This window comes from Phoxinus phoxinus, assembly GCF_949152265.1.
Source record: "Phoxinus phoxinus genome assembly, chromosome: 17".
NCBI lineage: Eukaryota > Metazoa > Chordata > Actinopteri > Cypriniformes > Leuciscidae > Phoxinus > Phoxinus phoxinus.
Genome location: NC_136892.1, coordinates 17,646,325 through 17,673,238, shown reverse-complemented (window position 1 = coordinate 17,673,238; position 26,914 = coordinate 17,646,325). Strand labels below are relative to the sequence as shown.

Here is a 26,914-nt window from a genome sequence, read left to right as displayed (position 1 = left end):
TTTACGGCAGGGGGAGACAGACACCACTAATACGATTTAAAAAAAAATCATACAAGTAAACTTATCCTTTCATAACGACACGGATGACTGAAAACACTTGCGCTGTTGAATTTGCATTCTCTTTTAATATCAGTTATTGAAACAATCTAAACTCACAATGAACAAACCAATGGCTGTTTCGCGCACGTGCCACTGTTTCTAGTAACCATAGAAACTAAGTTAAGGAGTCTGCTGTCGTGATTTACTTTTACTGGCGGAAATTTAACTAACGTATATTTATATGAATGCGGATCAACAAACTTCCTGATGATATCGTCAAGAAAACGTGAGAAACCTAAGGTAGGTCGCTCAAACTTTAAGAGTTGCTTTCTGCTAGAATGTTACGAATGCTAACGCTATAATATTGAGAGGCTGCTGAGGACGTGTTTAACCAACCCGCTTAATCATTTCAAATTATATAATTAACGTTAATACTTTTTAAAATAAATAAGGATGACGATAAAGATACATAACTTAAAAGCCATCGTGCCATGAACACTGCACAGAATATATTAATATGCTGTATATCATGCACGTAGCCTATACTGATCGTTATGTATAACTTATATTATATGAAATTAATAAATAAAAACATTAACGCAGGGATTAAAATGGACAAAATAATGCTTTGAAAAAAATATGAATAATAATTAATGAAAATTAAAACGTGAAAAGATAAATGAAAATTATAAATATAAATAATAAAAACAGTAAATATAAATTAAAATAGGCTATAAATTACTCCATTATATGCCACAGTTTGCTCACAAATGTTACATTTTTAATAAAGTCACGGACTCAATACAGCTTATTTATTTGATTGTCTACTAAATATTTATTGTTTAGACGACATGTTTGGGCTTCCACTATTAACAAATTGATGGTGATTATTATTTATTGACAATTTCGAGTCATGTTTCAGTTTGACCCTCTCGGCTGCAGTTCTTACAGCAGGGGGAGACATGGACATTTCATAAAATAGAACGACTAACTTTAACTTAACGTTAGATAAAATCCTCTTGTATACTGTATATGGTAATATCAGCAATACAGTGACATATTATTGCATACTAATTGTGGATGGCGCGCGTATGTGTGTGTGTGTGTGTGCCTCTATACTTTTTTTTAAACTAAAAATCAAACCCACAACAATTAGCTATTTTTTAATGTAACAAAAAAATAGCTAATTGTTGTGGGTTTGATTTTTAGTAGAAAAAAAAAGTATAGAAGCAGGAAGCATGAGGCAGGCAGGAAGGATGTGGTGTAATGTGGCGGGCTGTACACAATGAAGCCAGAGTAAACTGCTTACAAATTTTCAGATTTCACATCATGATGTTTACATAATATGCTGTGGTGTTGGTTTAAAAAAGTAGGGACTACAGAGTGTGATATCCAGACTAGACCCCATCTACTATGATTTACTTAGTTTCAACAAGTTGATTGGACTTAAAATGAGTAATTTTTTAATAATAGCTACAATATGAATTTTCCACGGTCCCAGACCAGACTTTACATCGCATAAGCTGGAGACAGTAAAGCAGCCAACGTAAGCTCAAGCGTCGCCATAACGACCGTGGAGCAGCTGCTGCGGACGCATGCGCAGTACTTCTCCTCCCCATCCGCGTCCACCTCGTATCCTGTTTCAGGTCTAGCGAACTAACGGGGTGGCACATATGGCCATTGCCTTGGTTGAGGTGTTTTCTGTAGTTTCCTTTGTTTACCTCAGTTCCTCCGATATGCGGTCAAAACGCTTTTGCTGAGCAAGGACGTTACCATTTCCCCCCTCGCGCACTCTCACCTTGATGAGAAGTCAGAAGAATGATCGCATCCCTGTCTAAAGGAAATCTGCTTGACGTGCTGCAGGAGGGTCCTAATGAGGTACTGATACTACTGAACTCATAAACCCTAATGCCTGTTTACACGTGCATTCATAAGTCGAAGCGCAATTAAAAGTTAAAACACAGTAAGTTAGCTATCGCAACTTAAAATGCGTTTTTTTACGTATGAAACCCCGAAGAGTGCGACGGCATTGTTTGCGCCTTCAGTGAGATGTTACTGTAGAACAACAGATTGCTGCTTTTTGCATGTAGTATGCTTGTGAGACACTTTAACGTATAAATTAGCTTTATAAGTCAGTGTTTATTGGTTTACAGCAGTAATAATAGTCTTGTGCCATGTGCCATGTACAACAGTTTGCACAACAAAGTGATAGTTTCCGTGAGTTTTTTTAGCAGTAAAATGCTAGTAACAGTCCATAAGATGATTAAACAGAGAGAATGATAGCCTTGACAGCTGTTGAACAATGTGAGACACCCATAGTCCCATTAATCTTTCATTTATATAGAGAACGTTCAATATCAAACAATTGTATATGTATATATTGTGATACAAATGAATTTACAGAAGCATTAAAATAGCAGAAATAATGCTTTAAACATAAAATCATTAATATTGAAAAATGAATTAAAATTATAAGTGAAAAACAGTTCAATACATTATGCCACACAGACCGCAGTTTGCACTATAAAAGTGTATAGTTTGTTAGCAGTAACATGTCAGTAACAGTCCATAAGACTTCCAAACTGAGTGAAGGATAATCTTGACATCTGTTAAACAATGGGAGACACAATCCTATTAATATTGCATTTATATAGGCCTAGACTGTTTAATGCCATAGAGGTAGGCTATATGCGGTATAAATCTGCCTTTACCTTTGAATTACAATTGCATTAATAATGCTTTTAAAATAATGATTTCATGAAACATTGAACAGGAAAGGGTGAATGAAAACAATAAATAAAACCAGTAAATTATGAATTAGGGCATAAAAACCACAGTTTGCACAATAAAAGATTACTATATCATCATGCTCTTATAAATGGTGTTACGTGTGGGAGGAGGTGTTAAGCGTATTATTCCATTTCTAACTACGTGCACTATCATCAGACATTCCTTGCTGATGTTACCTGAGAAGACTGAGTGCTTCTACATCTGCCTGCCCTGTGGCTGTAAGCATTAAACCATCATTGATTTTTTGTTATGAATCCCAGCTGTCAGTTTCACCTAGAATATAAGGTGAGAATACAGCGCAGCAGCAGGTTCCAGTGATGGAGATATATCCATCTGTAGTGTCGCTGTGGGAACAGACAGCTCATTTGTACAGCTGGCTGCACAAGACTATTGCTACCTTCCAGTTTTGCAGCACAGTCAGCATCTTACGCTGGATCTGCTAAATGCTCTCTGTATTAGTTGTTCTTCCTGAGAAGCCTGTCACTCTGGGCCACTGTTAGATTGAAGTGAGACAGATATGCTTCAGACAGAGCTTGCATTGTGTTAGTCAGCCCACCATGTGGCAAATCAATAAACGCTTCTGTGCACAGTTGGTGCATGAAGGGTCCCTGTGAAAAACATTCAAAGCTCATTTTGTTGTGCATGTGTTTTCTTGACTGTGCACGTGTCTTGAGTTATGACACAACTACTAGATGTTGGTTGGGAGGTTGAGGCCCCAGGAAAAGTTTCCCCACAGTTTTAGAATAATAGCAGACTGTATTTTGTCAGGGAGTGACCTTTCATTTGGCGTCATGGATGTCCAATTTCGGTCATACACTACATTCAAAAGTAAAGTAAAAATCATAAAGTTTTTGTTTTGTTTAAAAAAAAAAGTCTCTTATTCTCACCAAGACTGCATTTATTTGATTTGATTTATAAGACAGTAAAAACTGTAGTAATAAATAGTATTACAATTTAAAGTCTTAAAGGTGCACTGAGTCCGAAATTTTCTTATGCTTTTTCTCGTATTCGTCATTCAGTGGCTCTGAATTGTCAAAACACCATTCAAAAGGCTTGCTACGGATGCAAAAAATGCAGAAAATCAAACCCGATCCTAATTTTTTTATGACGGACAAAAGTTTCGGAGGCAGTGTGTAAACGAGATTGACAAAACATGAGGAATTTTGGACTCTGTGTGCAAGGACCTTTCGTTTTCTCTTTGAATATATTTTAAAATGTAATTTATTTCTGTAATGGCAAAGTTGAATTTTCAGCAGCCATTACTCCAGTCTTCAGTGTCACATTATCCTTCAGAAATCATTCTAAGACTGCATTTGTACTGCAGCCCAATTCCAATTTGGGTTGAGCAACCATTGTGCCATTGAAAAGAGTCATGTGATCGTGGTTGGTGTCCACCTGAGTTGAAGTATGACGTAGAAGTTTTTTGTGTATTCTTTGATGATTAGAAAGTTATTTTGAAAGGATTCATTTGAAATATAATTTTTTGTAACATTAGGCCTATGTCTTTACTGTCTGTCACATTTGGAAAAAAAAAAATCTTATCTTTTCCATTTTCTTCATTTACTCACTTCAAATTCAATAGACCTCTTTCAATAGAGGTTCTCAAGTTCAACTCACAGCTTTCTGTCGCATTGGATAACAGCTCAATTGTGGGGGATATTATCAGTGAATAGCATGCACATTTTGGTCTGTTTCTTTTACAAAGCCATTGTATGGCTTTATAACACTTGAAATATGAGTCATATGGATGACTTTTATGATACCTTTTTGGTTCAAGTTATTGCTGGGCTTATTTAGCTCACATACGAAAATGCTTTTTCCACCTGCTGTATTTTTTCCTGCAGCCACCCCAGATTCTTCTGCACTGTAAAAAAAAAGAAAAAAACATATTTTGTTCAGTGCACAGCACATTTGCCAGAGGCTAGAACTGCGGCAAACCTCACTGCAGTCTTTATGTGTTCCTACATGTATTTGCTGAAGAGGAAGCGTGAGCGTGGGGAGTTAAGCTGTCCTTTTGTGACCAGGCAGAGAAAGTGCAAGTCAGACTAATCCATGCCGTTGAACCCGGGTGATGCTGACCGGCCGGGGTGAATGAGGAGGGACTTGGCCTGTCACAGTTGGTGCTTCTTGAGCAATGAGGCATAAATTTCTTTTGACAACGGGTATCCTAGTGGGTATCAACACAGGCACATCCTGTGCAACCTCTCCACCAGGACCGTCAGCACTAATAATAAATGTCCTTTCTGGGGAGGTATGCAGTTTAACAGGACACAGAGTCATTAACAGAACAATATTACATCAATGTTGTGGACACATTGCAAAAAGCAAATGTTGAGAAGATAAAGTTATTAAATTATTAAAAATAAAAATGACATGTTTGTGTTTCTAGCAGCAACTGGCTGCCTATGTGTCTTGGGTTAATGCACAACTGAGGAAGAAGCCTGGACTGAAACCTGTGAGTGATCTACGACAGGATCTCAGAGATGGTGTGGTCCTTGCACACCTCATTGAGATAGTGGGTAAGTCTATACATCATATACCACAATTATTACAAGACTCTAATATAATGCACATCTTGGTATTGAGAGGTTTTATTTATTTGGCAAGCTGGTGAGCTGCTGGATGGCATTCATTATGTGCCACGGGACGATCAGGAGAAGAGGCAGAATGTGGAGAAGGTTCTGCAGTTTGTGTCATCCAAACGGATCAGGATGCCACAGACATCTGCCAGGGGTGAGTTACAGAGCAGACTCTTAATCACACTTAAGCTGATAGACCTACTTATTTCTTTCTCTCTGTCCTCAAAGACATCGTGGAGGGGAACCTGAAATCCGCCATGAGGCTCATCCTCGCTCTGGCTGCACATTTTAAACCCTCCGCATCAGCCAGTCACAGAGCTGGAGCTAGTGTAGGAAGGAGTTCCACTGGCTCCTCGGCCAATCACAGGCCTCATTCCACCATGGCCATGGCCCAGAATGCAGCAGCAGCACTGGCAGCAGCCAGGCAGGATGCCGCACGCCCTGGCCGCTCCGTCTTCCATCTACGACAAGAATGGAGGTACATATTGTGCCTTTTTTCTCCTTTTCCTTCTTCAATAGAGTTTTGTAAACTTGTATTCATTTAAGTACAATTTGCTGTCGTAGAGCAACTGTTCTTTACAGGATTAAGCGGAAGTTTGGACATGCTCTCCTTCTCATTTAAAGAAGATTCATTAGCTTTGCTTAAAAGAATAGTTCACCCAAAAATAACATTCTGTCATCATTTACTCACCCTCATATTGTCAACTTTATGTGAGGCTGAAATTGACGTCATTATGCGCCGAAAATCTTGACATCCTAGCTCTTCTTGATGCGTACATGAGAGGAGTAACAATGTCCAGTTCATGAACAAAGCAATTGAGTCGGTGAAATGTTATCAGTGAAAAATTCTTACATTTTGGACTTTTATAATCCTTTTATGGTACTTTTGCAGCCTTTTTGAAGCTTGAAAGCTTCAGTCCCCATTCATTGTAAATGCATGGAAAAGATCAATCAGGACATTGTTTAAAATGTCGTCTTTTACATTTCTAAGAAGAAATGAAGTCATATCAATGTGTAAATGATGATAAAAAAGAACTTCATTTTAGAGTGAACTGTTTCTTTAACAGATGAACAGATGCCCTCTTGCTGCTGGCTGAGGGTATTGCCGCTCAGTTTAGAGGCAGCATATGGAAAATCAGATTTGCAGTTTCATCCTCAACCTATGCTTTGCTGTCAACGCTAGCAACAATCTCTAATATGCTTTGTTGAAGCGTTCAAAATAGTTTACGTAAGCCTGAAACAGGCCAGAGTTATGAAAAATATTTGAGAGAGCGTTGTTAATCCGTTTATCTTACAAATGAAAAAATCATCCATCCTTGAAACAGCATTTTACAGTTTCTAATCTCTGCATATTTTTATTTTTGTTGTTGCTCTTAGTCGTGGCTGCAGTAGTGAGGAGGACAGTGAGAACCCCTTCTGGAGTGTCCGAGCATTGGTCCAGCAATATGAGGGACAGAAGGGGTCCTTTGAAGAGGAGACAGAAGCAAGATCCACTGGGTAAATTCTAAATATTGATAGTTAAATAAAATGCTGCCAGTCTGTATATTACTTTACACTGAATTAACTAATAGTTTGAACATATAGTAGGGATATAAAAGTATATATAAAATATAAAAGTAAAAAAAGTAAATAAGTCTAATGAATGTGGAGTCAAAGCTGGAAATGTGAATTGTAACATTTACATATTTGTAAGTACTGAAAGAAATAAGGAGAAATTAGATATTTATATTTTTAAGTTCCATTCAAAGCATTTAAAGGGGTCATGACATGGTTTTTTTTATTTCATTATTATGTTCCCTTAGGTGCAAATATAGTATTAATATAGTTTTTTTTACAAAAAACTTTTAAAATGTAGTGATTTATGACCTTTTCCCACCCTGTTTCTCATCCTCTGATTCAAACAGTCTGTTTTGGGGGTGTTTCCCCTTTAAGAGTTCAGTGTTAACGCCCACTGTTATGATTGGCTAACGTCAGTGCCTATGCATCAATTATTAACGCCCCCAGCCAGAAGGTTTGCGGATTCGGCGCAACTGTTTAATAGCGGGTGATGCATGCGAAGCGATGGCTCTTGCAATGATAAAACCTTATTATGTTTGAGCCAGAATCAGAGGAAAATGAACGATCACCACAACAACGAAGACTGGATCAGCCCGTGTCCACATGGAAAGTGAAACTATTTTGAATTAATAAAAAAAAATTAACCCGAGAGACACTTGAAAACGGATTAGCTAACAGTTTAACATTATTTAACTAATTCCAATGAAATGATAGGGTGTGCCACGGACAAAAATGCATGCACAGGCCATATTTGAAGATGCAGGATTGATAAAGGCAACATTTTTAATTTTCTATCACATGTAGGCCTACTAGAAAGGCGACATATTTTCAAGATTCTCTTATACAAATGTTTATATTAGCCATGGTAAAAAGTAAGTTTGCGTCGTCGTTGTTGAGCCCTGAATATTCGGCACGGACTTATCTTTGAGCAACAGTTTTCTGGCAAAGCCAGCATCATATTGGGATTTTTTCCTCAAAACAGTCATCCTTAAATGTATAGAACAAACGCTTAAACTAACACTGCCGTGACTGGGACGTCCGCAAAAAATAAAGTGCATCCATTTTTTCCCTGACGACTGGATCTTTCAGCGTATTTAAAAAGTAGTTTAAAGTTTTAAATACATTACTTACAGTTTGCGTCGTCGATGTTGAGCCCAGAATATTCGGCACGGACTTATCTTTGAGCAACAGTTTTCTGGCAAAGCCAAGCATCATATTGGGATTTTTTCCTCAAAACAGTCATCCTTCAAATGTATAGAACACACGCTTAAACTAACACTGCCGTGACTGAGACGTCTGCAAAAAATAAAGTGCATCCATTTTTCCCTGACGTCTGGATCTTTCGCAGCGTATTCAAAGATGTTGTTTGTCCACAGCCAGGAACAGCACATCTGCGGCATCGTCATTTCCCTGTACACAGACCCACTCGCTGTCCGTCGACTGAACACTTGTGAGGCGCGCGGCGCGCGGGCGCGACAATGATACGAAATGAGCGTAGTTGTCTTGCGCTTTAAGCTTAGTTGTCTTGTGCTGGAGGCGGTCTATATGCAAACGCTGGTACGTCACTTCGTACCGTGACGTCACTTCTTACCATGGATCCAGAACGAGCTGTATTTAGAGCTTGATTAAATAAATGATTCGTTTATAATGGGGAGGACGTCTTAAGCTATGAAACTTGCAGGACGTTTTAATGGTACAAAGACCTCTTATATACCAAAAGATCAAGGCAAATTTGGTTTCTCATGTCATGACCCCTTTAATATCTGAACCCCAAAAAATGCAGATAAATAAAAAATAAGATGCTGATGTAAATTCAGTATAAGCTTGTAAATTGAGAATACATTCAGCTGAGAATCATTTGCTTCGGTGTCATCAGTTTTCACCATATCTCTTAGTTACCAAATGCACAAAAACATGTTATCACAACCCCTTCTCTTTATTCTCTCTGCTTTTATGAGAGGAGAACACATAGATTGGCTGGAGGAGGCTGTCACGAGGATTTTCTCACTGCTTGTTTTGTAAAGCCTGAGATGTTCCTGCCCGCTGGCTTTCTCTAAGGCATCATCATGATTTGCCACTGAAAACCATAACATGTGTGACTGTCCTTTTATGTGGGTATTTTGCTGAAGGAGCTGATTCAGGACCTGATTATCCAAAAGAACATAATTTGTACGCTTAGTCATTATGCGTTTTTGCAGATGTCTTTAAAGGGGTCATGCATCGAGAAATAATTTTGTCCTTGATCTTTTGACATATAAGAGGTCATTGTACTATAAAAAAAACATCCTGTAAGTTTCAGAATTCAAAACTTTTAATGAATCCAAGCTCAGAAAACGACTTGTTTCGGAATTTGTATAAGACATGATAGTGTGATGAAAGACTGCCTCTGCAGATCAACGCCTACTTCTGCAACCTCACATCTTTGGCCCCGCCCACTGGCGTGCTAGTGAGATGAGAGAAGAGAGATACCTGATCACTGGACTAAATATAACATTACCTTTCAAATGATCCAAATGCTAGGAAAGGTGTTTTGTTTTGTTTGTTTTTTTTACTTTGTAAATGTCTCAGTAGGGCATTATTTGTCTGTGATCGGCTACATGCTCATCACTGCAACCTTTCATGCGACGGGAGTAAATCTAAATATAATGCTATAATCAACACTTTTCACAATTAGTTCATCTCAACAGCTGTAATAGTAAAAACGTTGTAAAAGTCTAAGGGAGTTCCACTTGTAATACTTGTAATATAATATGCAAAGATGTTAGCCAATCACAGCAGTGGGCGTTTACACTGAAGTCTTACAGCAGACACACCCCTTTAAACAGAGCGTTCAAATCAGAGGGCTAAAATCAGGGTAGCAAATGGCCTTTTATTTCTAAATCATGTGATTTAAAAAAAAAAAATTCAATCATACTAAGTTCACCTTAGGAAACATAAAATAATAATAAAAAAAATGCAGTTCATGACCCCTTTAAATGTATTCACATAACATGAGTGTTATGTAAGAAACTATTCTAGGACGTTGTCTAGGTCAGTGACTTGTGCTGAAGTTAAGAGGCACTTGATCAGGAAAATCTTGTCTGACTGATCTGAATAGCTCACTGCCCTGTAGGCTGGTTGATGCTGGTTATTTACAGTTGTTATAAGGGCCAAGATGAGGGTACATTTGGAGTCATGCAGTATAAGTTATCACTGGTATGATTGAAAATCTAACTGTAGTTATTCACATCAGCTTATTCCCACTTTCTTGTGGTATTTCTGATACTTATGAAATCCGTTTGTACAGAACAGTATTTTCAACTTTGAGTCATGTGACAGGTTTGGATTTCATGTCCCAATCACATTCTGTTCACTATACTCCTTATTAAATAGCACTGTGAAAATGTTGTGAGTGTGACAGACGGATATATCAGCAAGGCTGATACATAAGCCAAGATTTGGCCAACTGAGTGTTTCTGCTCTCTTTTGAATCAGTTACTAAATCTACCAGCAGCCCAGTAAATGGATAATACACTATTTGATTTCAAATTCTGTGTGAAAAGTAAAACATTGCATAATCTGTCAAAGAACTTATTCCTGAATGACTTGTCAAATCAGAAGTACACTACCGTTCAAAAGTTTGGGGTCAGTTTTTCAAATTTATTTGACAGATAAAAGTACATTAAATTGAGTTAAAGGGTAAGTAAAGTATTTTACAATGTTATAAAAAATATATATTTCAATGCTCAATTCTAATGCTGTTATTTGTAACTTTCTATTAATCAAATAATCATTTAAATAAAATATCACAGTTTTCTACAAAAATATCAAGCAGCACATTTGTTTTAAACATTGATAATAAGAAATGTTTCTTGAGCAGCAAATCAGCATATGATTTCTGAAGGATCATGTGACACTGAAGACTGGAGTAATGATGCTGAAAATTCAGCTTTGCCATCACAGGAATAAATTACATTTCAAAATACTGTATATTATAATAGAAAACAGGGTCTTTTATATTTCACAATATTACAGTTCTTACTGTATTTTTGATCAAATAAATGCAGCTTTGGTGAGCCTGAGAGAACAATTAAAAAAAAATCTTACCAACCCCAAACTTTTGAACAGTTATATACTGTATATAAAGCCTGATATATATATATATATATACACCTGAATCTCATGTTAAATTAGAAGTACAAACTGTCTAGAGCAGATCTGTGCCCATCTACAAGCCAGACAGTCCATGTACCAGCTCCCCTCCGTCAAAATACTGATTCTAGCAGATGGGAAGAGAGGCAGGCCAGAGAAAAAGAAGATGAAGTAGAGGGAGGGCTGGAGGGGGAGGGTAAACAGAGGAAGGCCGGACCGAGTCTGACATCTCCGCACAGAAAAAGAGGAGCTAGTGAGGGAGGGAGCACGAGAACTAGACAGGGACATGCAGATCTCAGCGATGGAGAGCTTTACGGAGCAGTCGCCTGTAAACAGGTTGAACTGAGAAGAGGAATAATTAGCCCAACTCGCAGCCGGAGAGAGAAGGAGAGGAGGGGGCAGGATGCAGCTGCCTTGGTGACAGAGCAGTGTGTCTCTCTCCTGTCACTGTAGACGGATTGAAAACAGGATTTCCATATGGACAACATCAAGTGCATCTGAAGAGGCTTTGAACTTACGCATAGGATCTGCTGTCAGTTCCATGCGTGTTGCGTGGTGATAAAGAGGAGCTAGTTAGCAAACGAGTGGTAACACTGTAGACGCTGTGTGCTGAGACAGGACTCTAAAGAAGTTGTCTGTAAGAACGATGGTGATTCCTAAACTTCTTGATGTTCTATTGATGAATAAACGTAGTGCAGAGGGCTAGAAACTCTAGTGCCAAAATGGGAGCCAAGCTATTCAAATGGTAAGACTGTCACTGCATTTTTAGGATGTTTTAAATGGAAAGTTTTACCTAAAGATTTAAATTCGGTCATCATTTACTCAACACTGATGTCGTTCCAAAACAGGATGACTTTTGCATCTGTGGAACATGATGACATTTTGAGAATTGTCAGTGGTGTCAGTGTTCACCAAAACTTTCTTTTCCACAGCAGAAAGAGTCATACAGGTTTGGAACAACATTATAAGTAAATGATGTCAATTTTTATTTTTGTGTTAACTATTCCTTTTAAAACACTCAAACAGTTGATAGTTTGCATGCCTGCAAGTGTTTTTAGCAATTCACTTTTTTTCCTATATAATATATAGTTTGTATAGTCCAGTTTGATTCACATAGATTTTACTCACCAATTCACTTTTTCTGATGCGGTCATAAAACCTTTTAATGCTTCTCAGTAAAAGGTTCACATTGACAGCGATTAGAAGCAAAAAAGCTTCATTTATTTGAAGGAGAGTTGGCAGACTGCAGTGACATACGCTACATAAACCACTGACGATGTAATAACATTGAGAAGGGTTTTGTGCAAATTCTTAGCAAACACATGATCCACAGATACATACAGTGGCTTGCTGGCCTTCAGCGATTTAGTGGTTGTCAGTGAATGGACCTGCATTTTATTATCATTCATATGTGGTTGTGAATGACAGCTGTCACTGCTTTAGTGTCTGACCCAGTTTACCTTTCCACTATAGCGCACACACACGATTTTGGATCAATTCTCTGTCAGTGCCACCTGTGCTGTGCTTTAAGATCCAATTTTGTGTTTTTGTCATCTGTCAATATGCATATAACACAACACTATGAACTAAATCCGACACTTTGAAGTGCCATGAATGCATGTGCATTTGACAGGACATATTGGAAGAATATTCCTCTCTTGTTTTGTTCTAAAGCAGTTTGTTTTCCTTACACCAGTGCAAAGAATGCCGGATATGTCTGCTTCTCAAAACAGCCTCCCAGAAGTGAAATAATTCCCGAACTCTCACCCTGGCAGCAGAGAATTTCCGTTATGTTGACGTTGGTCTTTTTCTTTAAATAACACAGGCTCTTGTTCCCAATTACTAACGCTGAAACGTAAATATACTTAAATTAGCTTCCTGCAATTCTTTCAAATGACTTCCGGGTTTGTGATGGACTTCTGATGAGCTCTCATGAGAATCATCTAATGACCCTTCAGACTGACTAATCTCGTGTGGGAAGCAGAACATGTTTATTTGCATTGGACAACTTGTTGGTCATGTTTGCGCTTTGATATGCGAGTCCTGAGATCTAGTAATATTCATCAGTGTAGAAGATGTTTCGGGAGGATCACAGAGAGCTCTGTTAGAAAGATTACTGGGTTTCCTGCTGGGACTGTGAAGCAAGACTGAATCATCAGGGCAGGCTTCACCATAGAGCAACAGTTCTGTATGTTCCCATTGCATTCAATCAGCGGTTATATAAAACCCAGTCAGTGAATGCTGCAGTAGCTTATGAAAAATGGAGCACATTTTGTTTGTTTCTTTTTGTTTTCCATTTCAAATAGAATGGTGAGAACACTTTGCATAGAAAGAATCTCAGCGCAGGCTTGTTTTTCATCCAGAGAAAACAGCTATAGCGGATCTTTATTTATAACTAGAAGACCGCTTTGATTCCTCTCCAGTGGAATCAGTCAGTCATTCCCTAGCTGTCGTTTTCCATCCATCTTTGCTATGAATAAAGGATGTTTCAGCTACAGCAATTGCTGATGTTGTACACTTCAAGGCCATTTGAAATGCTTATAATGAAATGCTTGCTTGTGCAATGCTGAATGTGTTATATTGCATGTCCTCTGGGCAGCCAGTTGAACCATATACACTGAATCTAAGATTTTTTACATCATTGTCTTGTTAGTGGTGCTTGCTAAGCATAATTTTTACTATTACTAATACATTTGAACCAGCACCTAGCCTGAAAATTAAATGTGTAAGCTGATCTGCTCTGCTATGGAGTAATACTTTGAATGTTGTTAAATGTGTTGAGGAGAAATTTAGTTGTAAGCGACTTGATGTGCGATATACTGTATATTAGTACCATATTTTTTTTAGTTTTCTGCGTTACCCTGTACTGAATATGTAATTATCATGCTCATTTAACCTGTTTTTACATTTAGATTACCTTAAGTTAGTCTTTAAAAACACTAATGACTTTAGTGTGATTAAGTAAGATGTATTAATGTTAATGTTACTTACTAAGGCTTCATTTATTTGATACTTTAAAAGCAGTAATATTGTGAAATGCTATTACAATTATTACAGATTTCTATTTTTATATATTTAAATTTTTTATTTATTCCTGTGATGGCAAAGCATTTTAAGCAGCCATTACTTCAGTCTTCATTGTCACATGATCCTTCAGAAATCATTCTAATATGCTGATCATTCTAATCATTCTAATTTAGTTCCTAAGGAATATTTCTTATTACAGTTTTTCTGCGTAATATTTTTGTGGAAACCGTGGTGCAATTATTATTATTTTTCTTTGATGAGTAAGTTGTTGAGAAAGTTGGAAAGAACTGGTTTGACATAAAAATAAAATACTTCAAATACATTTATTTTTTTAATAAAAAAATTATATATATTATATTAAATTATATAAAAAATGTATTTAAATTTTTTTATTTCAAACGTCTTTACTGTCACTTTTGATCATTTGATTAATACAATCCCAGTTTTGATCCTTGCTAAATAAAAAAGAAAACATTTTAGAGAAAAAAAATTGTACTGCCCACAAACTTTTAACCAGTAGTGTACAATGGAAGGACTCGAGTCAAATCTAAGGATTAGAATATTGTAAAAACTTGGGGATGGACCAGTAAACAACCACCCAGACATTGTTGCCAAGACTGCGGTTTTCCCGTGGAATTGGGATACTTTTAAGTTGTTCCCGCGGGCAACTTTTTTTCTTTTTTTTTACACTGGTTGATTTCCACCCCCGTTAGTACGATTTCGGCGCTCCAACAACCCCAAAACATCCCCCAGACGTACAAATTCAGTTTTTCACAAATTTAAATTTTTTCCTACTTTTGATTGGCCTTTTGGGCTACTTTTGTTGCACAGACCTAGCAACCCTGCACCCAGAACACCCTAGCAACCACACAGCAACACACTAAAAAAAGCACACAATACACCTTAACATCTACTTAATGACAACCACCCTAGAATTGAGCTTGCATTTTCTTCAGAAAATGTATAAATATATATTTTTCCTCTTTAATAAGCCCTCTACTCCAATATTTAACTTAGTTTTATGTTGGAGTAACTGTTTCATATCAATGTGCACATTGTTTTTAGAGTCTTGTTTTGAGAACAGAGGTTCAACGATCAGTACAAACCCCTTAATAAATAGTGAGTGATTTTTCCAGTCTAGTTTGGATCACACAAGTTTCAGTCAACTCTGTGTCCATCTATTAATTATAATGTTATTTTCTGGCAAACACAGCACAAAAGGGGAGAATAAAATTGTGGTGAAACTGAACTGAATAAGTGAGTGTCTTTGGTGTCTGTGTGGGTCACAATCAGAAGGGGGGTCTGGATTTGGTTTTGAAAGAGAACGGTCCTCCTTCCCCCTCCCCACAACGTGAGAAAAATAAAACAAAGAGAGTAATGTGGAGTGCGACGGGCTGTCTCTTTCAGGGTCTCTGCGGTCTGTAGCCTGGATCAGGACAATGAGAGCCAGCACAACATACACACTAAACAAAAAACAACAAGCGCTCTGTTTCTTTCGAGAAGAAGCATTGTTGCTTTGTTAAGACGACAAAGCGGATCACCCTTGGTCCTTTGTCTTTATCCATCACACATAAGTAAAATAATTTGCAGAGCTCAAAAATGTTTGGAGATTTCCAGGCATGATATACTCTGGCTGTTTTTTTTATGAAACTGCTGCACTAAATCCAGGCCTTAATCTGTCTGAAAATAAACACGAATTCTCCAAAGGTCACCCAGGCGGGATCCATTTGCTCTGTGCGTTGGTCTGTGTGAAATGTCAGTTACGTTTCACTGCAAACCAATTGAACCAATGAGGTGGATGGGATTTATTCCCTGATATAAATCTAGTATTGACTATGACAGCATTGTCTTCACACTCTGTCTAATGTAAAGGTCATTTGTGCCAATGGGTGCAGGACTGGGTTCATTTTTGTGACTTTGCTTCAAGGAGAATTGATGTAGAAGAATTCAACTTGGCATGCATGAAGACAGCAGACAGAGAAAGAGTGAGGTTGTTGGCACTGCAATCTTTTGCTGTCCCCTCACAGACAGGTCTGCCTGGGCTACACTTGGATAACCCATCATGAGTTAAGATTAGATCCATGTCCTTCGCCCCAGGACCTGAAAGACATTGTGGTGTCAAGCCTTCACTCCTCCGCTAGTCTAATTCATGTGGAAAGCTAATACTGACAGAAATTTCTGTCTTCTGCTGAACACAAAGGAAGATATTTTGAAGTATGTCGGTAACCAGACAGTTGATGTACCCCATTGACTTATATTATATAGTAGGAAAAAATACTATTGAAGTCAATGGGGTTGGGGCCTATCACCTGTTTGGTTACCGACATTCTTCAAAATATCTTCTTTTGTGTCACAGATTTGACAATATCTTCAAACTGAAGGTGTTATAATTTTCATGCATGGCAGACATTGGCTCATAAGCCTGTGCCTTTGAAAAGGATGAACGGTGCATTATTGATAGGGCATCAGATCAAACACAAGCTCAGATCCTGACAGACTTGGCTGTTCATATTTGCAAGGGGTCTCCATGGCAACTGACTTTAAAAAGGCACTTTCTTCCTTTGCTTCAGGACTGTTTATTTTTATCTAGCTTTGCCTTTCTGAGAAACCAGATGTAGCACCTGATAAACATAAATTACAAAAGCATCTGTCTTTGTGATATTGTAACTCTCTCTTGGAACAACTCCATGGTGATTCTGCAATTAGTGGAATTGATTTATAGGGATAGTTCAAACTGATAAACTTTTTGTCATTTGCTCAGCCTCATGTTGTTCCAAACACGTGGAAGATTGTGGACACTGCAGTTCATCCAAAACAAGGCATAATGTTCTTCAGCCTGGAGTATAGCGTTTTATAACAATTTAAATTTATTTTTACTTTATAACAATTTTATGAATATTTTTTGGAGCTTTAAAGCCTGAGGTCACAGTAAAGATAAGTGTGAACATTCTTCAAAACATCTTATATTAAGTCATATAGATTTGGAACAACATGAGGGTAAGTAAATGATGACTTTTTTCTTCTTCTTTTTTGCAAACTGTTCCATTCATACAAATGTTTTGTATGGATTAGTAATTTACTATAAAATTAAATAATTTATTAATAAAACACATTTAAAATCTAAAGTTAGGTTGAGCCAGAAACAAATTATAAATTACATTAAATTAATTTGACAAGAACATCATAAAATAATGAAAAATATATAAAATGGAAGAAATACAACCGTATAATAACATGTGTTAGAAAAAAAGTGATTTTGACTAAAGTTATTAGCCCCATGTCAGAAACTGTATTTTTTTGTTTATTTCCACAGCCTCAGTTCACAGAGCCCCACCCACAGTCCCAAAGACTCCATCAGCCTATCAGACTTGAAGGCAGGACTGTTAGACACCTTGTCCAGGGAGAAAACGATTAAATCAGGTACTGATCCATTTCAATCAATCATCTGGACATTGATGGTCTCGTCCACGTACAACAGTCTTGATCTATCCCTGTTTATCATTAGAGGACATGGTGAAATTGGCCCTGTGTGACCAGGCCATTGTCTCGGGGCATGATGGTCTAGCTGGTGACTGCACCTGGGAGGACAAACTGTGTGAGCAACAGGAGCAGCTGGAGAAGGAGATGCAGGAGGCACGGAAAATGGTGTCCAGCCTACAGGTGACAATAACATGTATTATCACCTCATTTAGTTTGTATTGCTTTTAGAGAGCTTGTGGCTTATAACAGGTGGTTTTGTAGGCTCTCCTTCTGCACGGCTCATTACCTGAGGATGAGCAAGAGGTGACGCTCAGTCTGGGTGAGGGAGTTGAAAATGCAGAGCAGCAACTGGTGCGTATCTTTATGTCGGTCACAATTGTGTTTTACACCAAATTGGCCTCTTTTTCTTCCATATCCTGCATATCCCTCCCTCTTGATAATGATGTGACTTCCTATGCCCCCCCCCCCCCCCCCATCTCTCATTCTCTCCTGCTCTTTCACTAAGCTCTGTCAGGGCAGATCATGTTACTCTCACGGTGAACTTTGCTTTGTTTGTGGGAGAGAAGCAGGTATCAGTTTCTCCCCTTCTCTCCTACGATGTGTGTTTCTCTCTTCCAGTTCTTCTCTGTTTTCTATAAGGTTGTCGTGTGAACCAGTTCCTTCTGTGTTTAGTGTAACATATAGTAATATATGTGGTTTTGTTCTGAAGCAGCAAAAACCCTCTGTTGTTGTGCTACAGGTTGTAATACGAAGTCGTCTGGACCAGAGCATGGAGGAGAGTCAAGATCTAAAGGTGGGCATTATTCATATTATTATATCATTATATATATATTTACACGTTTAATCTCTCTTTCTCTAATAACTGCATTAGTCTGCTATCAATGGCTCAAGTCTCCGTTACTAGCTCTAAAATGCCATTTTGTAATTGGCAACAGAGGCTTGGGATTAGATGCTATATTACTTTTCCATATCTGGACTGTTTTACCATATTTTTTAATATCATTTAAATGAGTTTGACTACTTCATGATGTAGTACAGATCATTTCATAATCACTGTGGTATTTTTCGGTTTGGTCTTTGGTTACAGTAGTTATTGATGGGCTGATCTTGTCCATTCCTGATATTTTTAAAACTAGTCTATGATGTGAGTTTTTTTTTTTTTTTACATGCAGAGGGAGCTATTGAGGTTCAAACAGGAGGCTCGCAACCTACAAGGAGTGAAAGTGAGTCTTACTCATCTCCAAACTTATAAATATAAATAATGCCTATAAAGCCAAAAAGCATTGCCCAAAAAGTTGCCCCCAGTATCATCACTGTCACACTTAAAATCTGCATAAAGCAGAGCAAGTTCGATATGTTGAGATTGATTGACCCTGTCCCGTGTCATCAGGATGCTCTTCAGCAGCGTATGGCTGTGCAGGAGTCCTCAGTCCTCCAGCTCAAACAGGAACTCCTGCGCACCAGTATGGCCAAAGATGAGCTGGCAGGACAAAATGTGAGTGCATCTCTTTATGCTATGCATATTAATTTATCTTCAGTTAAACCATATCTGAGACCGGTTGTCAAGTATTATCTGTGTATATCTTCTCAGGCTGAGCTACAGAGGAAGCTAGAGGAGAGGAGCAGACTTCTCAGCGAATATAAGGCATGGTTTTGTTTTGTTTTATTACAAAAATGTACCATAATGGTATTTATTCAAATTTTACTAATTCCACTGTTTTTGATTGTTTTAATATAAATAGTGTTTTCTATTTTTATTTGTGATATATAGAGTAAGTTCATCTGTTTAATGTTGTCATCTTAATTTAGATATTCTGTTTTTAATCTGGTAATTATACATTTAGAAAGATATGATCAAAAAACTGTAACTAGCTTTTTTTTCACCCCTCAAATATCTTCAGTCTTGTTACTACTTTTGATTTGTAACTTTTATTGTAAGCTAACTACTTGAGTAGCTTGTAGCTTCCTTCATATCAAAAGATGCTATTTCTATTAAAAAAAAAAGATAAAAGATGCTGAATATAGAGCTTTCCTAATTAAACCACATATGTAATGTATTTAAACACTGTCTTTGTGCTGCACAGAAAGAACTGGGCCAAAAAGATCGACTTCTGCAACAGCAGAAGCTGGATGAGGCACTGCGCAAGCTGACAGACAGCAGCAGCCAGCAGGTACGACATCAGAGTCTGCAGACTGTGAAGGAGAACTGCATGATGGGAATGCAAATGCAGAATAGTTACTGCTTTCCTAACAGAGGCAGAGATGGATAAGTGGATGGTGATATCATTTAACATCATAAACCTTTGTCTCTCCCAGCATTGTCATAATCAGGGCTCAATAAAAAAGACAGTGCATGACCAGTGTGAAAAAGGTTCAGGCTAGTTGATGGAACCGACACACATGGCCAAGTCAATTCAGTTTGCACATGCATAGAGCTTCTGTTAAGCAAACAAACACAAAAAGAGTGAGGGGGTGTAACTGAGAACCTGTTCTTACTTCTAAAAACAGCTTGAGACATGTTTTTGAAACTTGAACTTTTTCATTTGACATGTGACTTTAAAGGTGTGAAACACGATGCAACAGCCCAAAGTTGTTGTTCCTGTGTGAATAAAGTCCTTCTTATAGATGCTATGAGGACCAGATCATTTGTTTGACTTTATGCATTTATGTCAAGTAAAATGTACAGCTATTGCAAATTACCGGTAATGTTTAATTAAAAAATATATGTATACAAGTTTAGCTTCAAACTACCGGTAACTGTTTTTTTCTACATTTGTCTCATTCATAAAGTAATATTAATATGTCAAATATATAATAATTAAAAATATATAATGTACAAAACAAAATATATAATGAACATAAATCTAGTATGATTTTATTTGTAAATGTAGATTAAATGTATAGTAAATGATTTTGAAACCTAATTGAAAAGTTTGTTGCTGAAAAATGGTGAAAGTTTTTTTTTTTGCTATTAAAAATGTTACAAGGGCAAGTACTAGAATTTTGTTTGTCTCATTTATAAAGTAATATTACTGTGTAAAGCTGTGATGTAAAAAATTATAAATATATAATTAAAAATATATGATGATAAATACTGTTCTTTCAATATTGTTCTAGTTGTAATATGAATGTTAAATGCACAGTACAATGATTTTGCTGCAAAAATTGTAAAGTTTTCTTTATAAAGTACCAGCTTAAACAGCCCAGCATTGAAAAAATCCTTAATTCTAGATCCCAAATGATTGACCTGGTTCCCTCGTTATGTAGCTGAAGACTCCTGCACTTGTTTTTGTAGGACGATTGTGTGTGAAAGAGAATGTCTCTGTGTTTCTCAGGCTTGCCTGCAGAGGGAGCTGGAGCACAAGGAGAGTATTCTCAAAGAGTTAATGAGCCACGAGACAGAGGTAACACACACCTACACATGTTAAACTGTGTTTTCCCCACAACTGTTTGTTTTCACACATTGCAGAGTATGTTTAGTGCTTCCATTTAATCATTACAGTTTCAAGTAAAGACTTGTCTTATGTTTCAGCTTCCTGGCTCGCAAAACAACGGCTACTCACACCCACCACCGGTCACAACATCAAAACCACACCATGGGGTAAATAAGCCTAAAGCCTTTTCTCAGTGATATTATATTATATCTGTAGAGATCTATGTGATTGTGTCTCTTGTAGGCCGAGGAGCTGCAGTTAGTAAGAGATGCTCTGCGCAGTCTGAGGAACAGCTTTGGAGGTCACGACCCTCAGCATCACACTCTGGACACGCTTGAGCAAGGTGTGGCCAGCCTGATGGATCGCCTCTGTGACCTGGAAACACGCCACAAACAGGAGAGGAGGGTACGAGGAATGTTTGCTCATTCTCACACAGCAGGTTTTGCACCTGATTTACATTGCCCCAGAAATCTTTGTTCTCAAATCAATCTGTTCCTTTGTAGAACCGAGGCAAATCTCCAGGACATAAAGCATCTCACTCAGATGGAGACTCGTGGCCTCCTACTTCAAGTAAGAATACATCCTAATCCCAAAACAGGAAATGACAGGACTAAGAGGAACAGTGTGAATTTGACCATTTAGTCACTGACTTATAAGCAGCAATAAACTATTTTTCACGAGTCCTTATATATGAAAAGTCAGTGATCACAGATTAGGCATTAGAATTAATACAGTTACTTACATGTTGTGGCATCACTGTCGGGTCCATATCTTTCTGTAAAAGCCTGTGTTGAAGTGCGACGGGTTTACCAAAGCATCCACAGTGAAATGTACCGAACAAACATTTGAAAATAAACTGCCACATTCCTAATATTAGGATCCCTTTGAAAGGTCATTTTATTTTTAGTCCAGTGATCCTGTTGTAGCAATTATTATATAACATGTGAGTGAGCGGGACTAAAGAAGCAATGATGCAGATGATTTGACAGTAGAGGCAGCCCTGTGCTGATGAATTAATCTCTATTATGTAATAAAAAAAAAGTACAAAACGAGTTGCTTTTTCAGCTTAGCAATTAAAAGCAGTTTTTGTACTAACATGGACATTTGGAGGTTTGAAACGTACAGTATGTTTTTATAGCACAATGACCTCTTATATGTCAACAAATCAGGGGAAATTAGTTTTTTTTTTTTTTTTTTAATTCATGACCCCTTATTTTTACTTGCTTTCTCGGTAGGTATATTGCTGCATATTTAAAACACTACTAAAGTGAAGAATCTGCTCTGTTCACTTACAGAAATTGCTCATTCTCACAGCAGCCCTGCGCTAAACTCATCAGCGTGCACCAAAGTCCTGTACTTTACTGACCGCTCACTCACGCCATTCATGATCAACATCGCCAAGAGGTCAGTCAGACTCTTTGTTACACATATATTTGGCTTGAGTTGGTCTCTAGTCTTAACTCGCTATTATGCAGTATACTTTAGGTATGTGCTATGAAACTTTCTATTGTCATGTCGGCAGGCTGGGGGAGGTCACCTTGCGAGACTTCAAGGATGCCGTAGATCGAGAAGGCAATTATCGGTACCATTTTAAAGCACTGGATCCAGAGTTCGGCACTGTGAAGGAAGAGGTAATGCCACATAATCAATCAACTGGATATATTCTCTCGATAGTCAAGCATCTAAATCAGTGGTTCTCAACATGGGGGCCACATGAGGACTTAAAATGATCTAAATAATATTATTATTAATTATTAATAATATAAGTAGAATTAATACTATTAAAAAGATATGAATAATTTTTATATAAATTATGTAAACTGAAATTGTTTTTTCTTTTTCTTAATACATTATATATTATTAACAGATTTAATTCCAGAAAGTTCAATATAAACTATTGTTTTTATTAAAGAACACACACTTTGTGAAACTTTCTGGAATCACAAAATTAATTGTGGTTAATTAATGGGTCAGTAAGGGATTTCTGAGAAACACTGTTGATAATTGAAATCAACACCCAAACAAACACACCCCTTAATTGCTCCGCCCCCAAAATAATGAACACTCTATGCAACACAGGCAACCACCAGCTGGCACATCAGACGGCTCGTGCAAGTATGGATGACTCAGATTCAACCACAAAAGCAGCATACAACAACATATATTGGTTCAATAAAATGGCCAAAAAACAATGTTACTTACAGAAACAAAGCAACCTAGAAGTCTATACAGACCTTTCTGCTCTCTAACGTCTCTCCAGTGCTGGAAAGCTTTTCCAATATTAACACGGGTCCCTAAGAATTGTAGGACCTTGCCTGATTGTAACCCTTCTTTTTCCAATTACCGTATTGTTCCGAATAGAAGACAATGTTTTTTTCTTAGAAATACATCTGAAAAAACGGGTTTGTTTAGGGTCTATACTTTTACATGTCAATAATACACCCGCAACAATAGGTGGCGCCAAATACGAGTACAAGAAGCATGCCAAGAGATATGGTGTGCCAGAGTGTAATGTTAGAAAATCGTGAATGCAAAAAGACGCTAAAAATGTTAACCGTCAAAGAAAAGCTTAGCTGTCCAAGAGCCATGTGACTGTCATGTTTGCGTGCCTCGCTGACGGGACCAAACTTCTCCTGTACGAGATTTTAAAACATAAGATCATGTTACCCAGGTTTTTAAAACTAGACAAACAAGATTTCACTTCTACTGTTAATTAAATTTTGGTAGACTACATGGTTTTCACTATGAACAGCCTAATTGTTTCAGATGAGCTGCTACAGGTTATTTTTATGGTAAGCTAAAAAGGGTTTCTTTTTAAATGTCATTTTTGGTACATTTTGCCAGTATTTACCATATGTTCAATACAAAAATCAAAATATGAAAAATGTGCAGTATGAAATTTATTTATAATATGAGCATTTTCTTTATCAAAAGCCTTTTTCCAAAATGTACATCTTGAAAAAAGGGGGCGTCGTCTTATAATCAGAGTTGTCTTATATTCGGAGCAATACGGTATATTCCTCTGACCTTTTCCTCTTTGGGTAATCCATCAGCCGGAAACCGAAGCTTCCCTGGGGGCCGCCATTGGCTAACAAGCCATCACCTGCTGTTACCATTCCATTGACTCGCATTCATTTGCACTTTGACAGCGAATAACTTTTAAAGTTTAAAGGCGTTTAAAGACTCCATTTGTCCATTAATTATTTCTAAAGAAACACGACAATGTATAAAAGGCTTCATTACATTTGTATCTTACATTATGGCCCCGTAGAAGCAGTTTTTGTAAAGATAGGCTAACGATTGCGTCATAACCACTCGACTCTGTCGCACGGTCGAGAAATTACCGTATAGACAGGCGGAGAAGCTCGCAAGCAACTGGGGAGACGTGGAGGCATAAAGTCCGATAAAGTCAAGACAGAAGCCCATAGAGAGTTGATTCAGCTGCTAGCTCATGGACAGCTCCTACTCATGCTCTCGGTCTCTGCGAGATTCGGAAGGGAATGATTCAGATTTCTCTCGGCACAGCTACTAGAAGACTTACAACTGTCAGACAGGTTGCTCACGTCAAATCTACGTCGTCAAGCTCAGTTTGAGCCTGCGCACTATGCTCAGACATCAGGAAGTTATTGATTCTAATTGACTTCACTTTTCTCCGTTGAAGTCTATGGGGTCGCTGTGTCCATTTTATATACTGTCTATGGTAATATATCTCGGCCATCTCTCTTTCTATACCGGTAGTCTTTTTCGACAAATGTCCCGCTTGCAAATATTCACAAAATTGTTTGTTTAGGTTTTTTTAAAAGCTGTTAAAAATATTACATTTTCAACAGCATTTCTCAGAAATGTCCCGTTCCTGTTAAAAAATATATTAATATATGTTTTGACTGTACAGTCAAAAAGGCTGAGAAGGCTGATTTAAACAATATAAATCAATTTTTTTTTTTTTTTTTAAGTTACATATATTGTATAAAGAGAAAGTAATGGAGATTACTGGCTTCTCTCAGGTTTTCCAGGATGATGCAGTGGTGCCTGGCTGGGAAGGGAAGATCGTGGCCTGGGTAGAGGAGGATCATGGGCAAATAGGGTACTGCGTGCACCTACACAGCTGGCATCCACATCTGTTTCTCACCATTTTAAGCTCACTCTCTCTTTCTTTCCTCCACAGGACCTAACATGCGTCTACAAGAATCTGTCAAAGGAAATAAAGACATCTGTGCCAAAAATGAAATAACATTGATTCGTAACTTAAGTGTACAGAGAATGGAATTCTCTTCAGTGCCCTAAGAAAGTCCCACACACCTTTTACTCAATCCTGCATGAGCTGATCAGCAGAATGAACCTGAAAGGACATGGAGGAATATTCGAAGGATCACCAGATGGAGAAAGTCCCATCTTGTGTCCTGTCCAGACCGGTAGTAATACACACAAATAACTTTACAGAGGATGGGAGAAAAGCATTTCTGATCTGTTTTAAAGGTCTTGCCATAGAACAGACACCCATTCCAGACAAACTCTTCACTTGTGACGCAAGGAGCCTTTTGTTTGTTACTGTAATGACACACTGGATTTCTCAATTGACCTACTTTAAAGTTGGTTCTGCCAGAGTACTCTTATGTTTATTTCGTTTAACCAAAATTGAAATAATTTTGCTGTGGAAAGAGACAAGTAGGGAATCTCGACTGCCAAGTGTACTTGAGTGAATGTGTTGTGAATCTTAAGAAAGAATAGCCGTAAAAGTGTGAGTATAGAGTGGAAAAGAGTTTAAAGCCTGTAGTTGCCTCACTATGAGATTGTTTTTGTTTTTTTAATCTTAGAGAAAGAGTTTCCCTAAACATATGTTAGACACATTCCAAGGACCAAAGCAAAGGCTTTTTTGTATGAATGTCTTTTGAGAGTATGAATAAATGTGAGATTCCTATTCATGATTTTGACACAATATATAAATGTAGGACATATAATTGGCAAGAAAGCGCTTTCTGATTATTGCAGGCTTTCAAAAGTAATTTGAGAAAGTACGAGATGTGCTGTTCAACTGCACTGATTTGAGTTTACAGGAAAGTGCCTGGAATCTGCTACACGAGAGAGGCAACCGGGTTTGCCTTTTGTATTTTTGTTCTGTTTTATATTTATGTAAATATGTTTATATCTGAGAGACAGAGCGAGGCATAGTGCCTTTCCACTGTATAAATGATAAATACTGAATAATATTTGAAAGATATGAAAATGTCTTCTTTGTTTCCCAAAAAGGATATAATTACTCTCATCAGAGAAGCCTGTTGCTAACAAGAACCGTGTTGTTCACTCACAATGGATGGTCATACATGCAACTGTATGCTTTACTGAAATTCTGCTTTTACCCTCCCGATTACTGCGGTTTTAATTTCTGGTTGAAGAAGATTGTTATTTGGTTTGCAAATAAACAGTTTGAAGCAGTATATACTATGTATGTGTTTTTATTAAATAAACGTTATTGTTAATCGTATTATCATAGGCTACTATTAATCTTTTTTTCCCCCCTAGTGTTAAAGAATATTACATTCAATTATATATCTTGATCATATGTATGTACAGTATGTTATACAGGTGAAACTCAAAAAAAAATTATATCGTGCAAAAGGTCATTTATTTCAGTAATTCAACTTAAAAGGTATTATAAAGACTCATTACATGCAAAGTGAGATATTTCAAGCCTTTATTTATTATAATTTTTATGATTATGGCTTAAGCTATGAAAACCTTTTCACAATATTCTAATTTTGAATTAGTTTTTTTTTATAAGCTGTAAGCCATAATCATCAAAGGTATAACAAATAAAGACTTGAAATATCTCACGTTGCATGTAATGAGTCTATATAATATATTAGTTTCACCTTTTAG

General features: G+C 37.4%; 1 protein-coding gene across 8 annotated transcripts; it reads left to right on the top strand.

Annotated features, from left to right (window-relative positions):
* Positions 1 to 57: 57 nt before the first annotated feature.
* Positions 58 to 26,517, top strand: dixdc1b (DIX domain containing 1b). Of its 8 annotated transcripts, none has more exons than XM_079585299.1 (21): positions 58 to 339; positions 5,219 to 5,348; positions 5,437 to 5,562; positions 5,637 to 5,886; positions 6,786 to 6,905; positions 17,437 to 17,543; positions 17,629 to 17,783; positions 17,865 to 17,954; positions 18,343 to 18,396; positions 18,776 to 18,826; positions 18,994 to 19,098; positions 19,195 to 19,248; positions 19,688 to 19,774; positions 20,939 to 21,007; positions 21,136 to 21,204; positions 21,281 to 21,442; positions 21,541 to 21,607; positions 22,333 to 22,441; positions 22,560 to 22,668; positions 25,042 to 25,121; positions 25,203 to 26,517. In XM_079585299.1, the coding sequence occupies exons 1-21, from the start codon at positions 307 to 309 to the stop codon at positions 25,207 to 25,209; spliced, it is 2,034 nt and encodes a 677-aa protein (XP_079441425.1). In that variant the 5' UTR covers positions 58 to 306; the 3' UTR covers positions 25,210 to 26,517. The 8 variants fall into 8 exon arrangements, with proteins under 8 accessions (XP_079441425.1, XP_079441421.1, XP_079441426.1 ...); XM_079585300.1 differs by having other exon boundaries at positions 82 to 339; positions 5,222 to 5,348; XM_079585297.1 differs by lacking the exon at positions 58 to 339 and adding an exon at positions 1,568 to 1,917.
* The last annotated feature ends 397 nt before the right edge of the window (positions 26,518 to 26,914 follow it).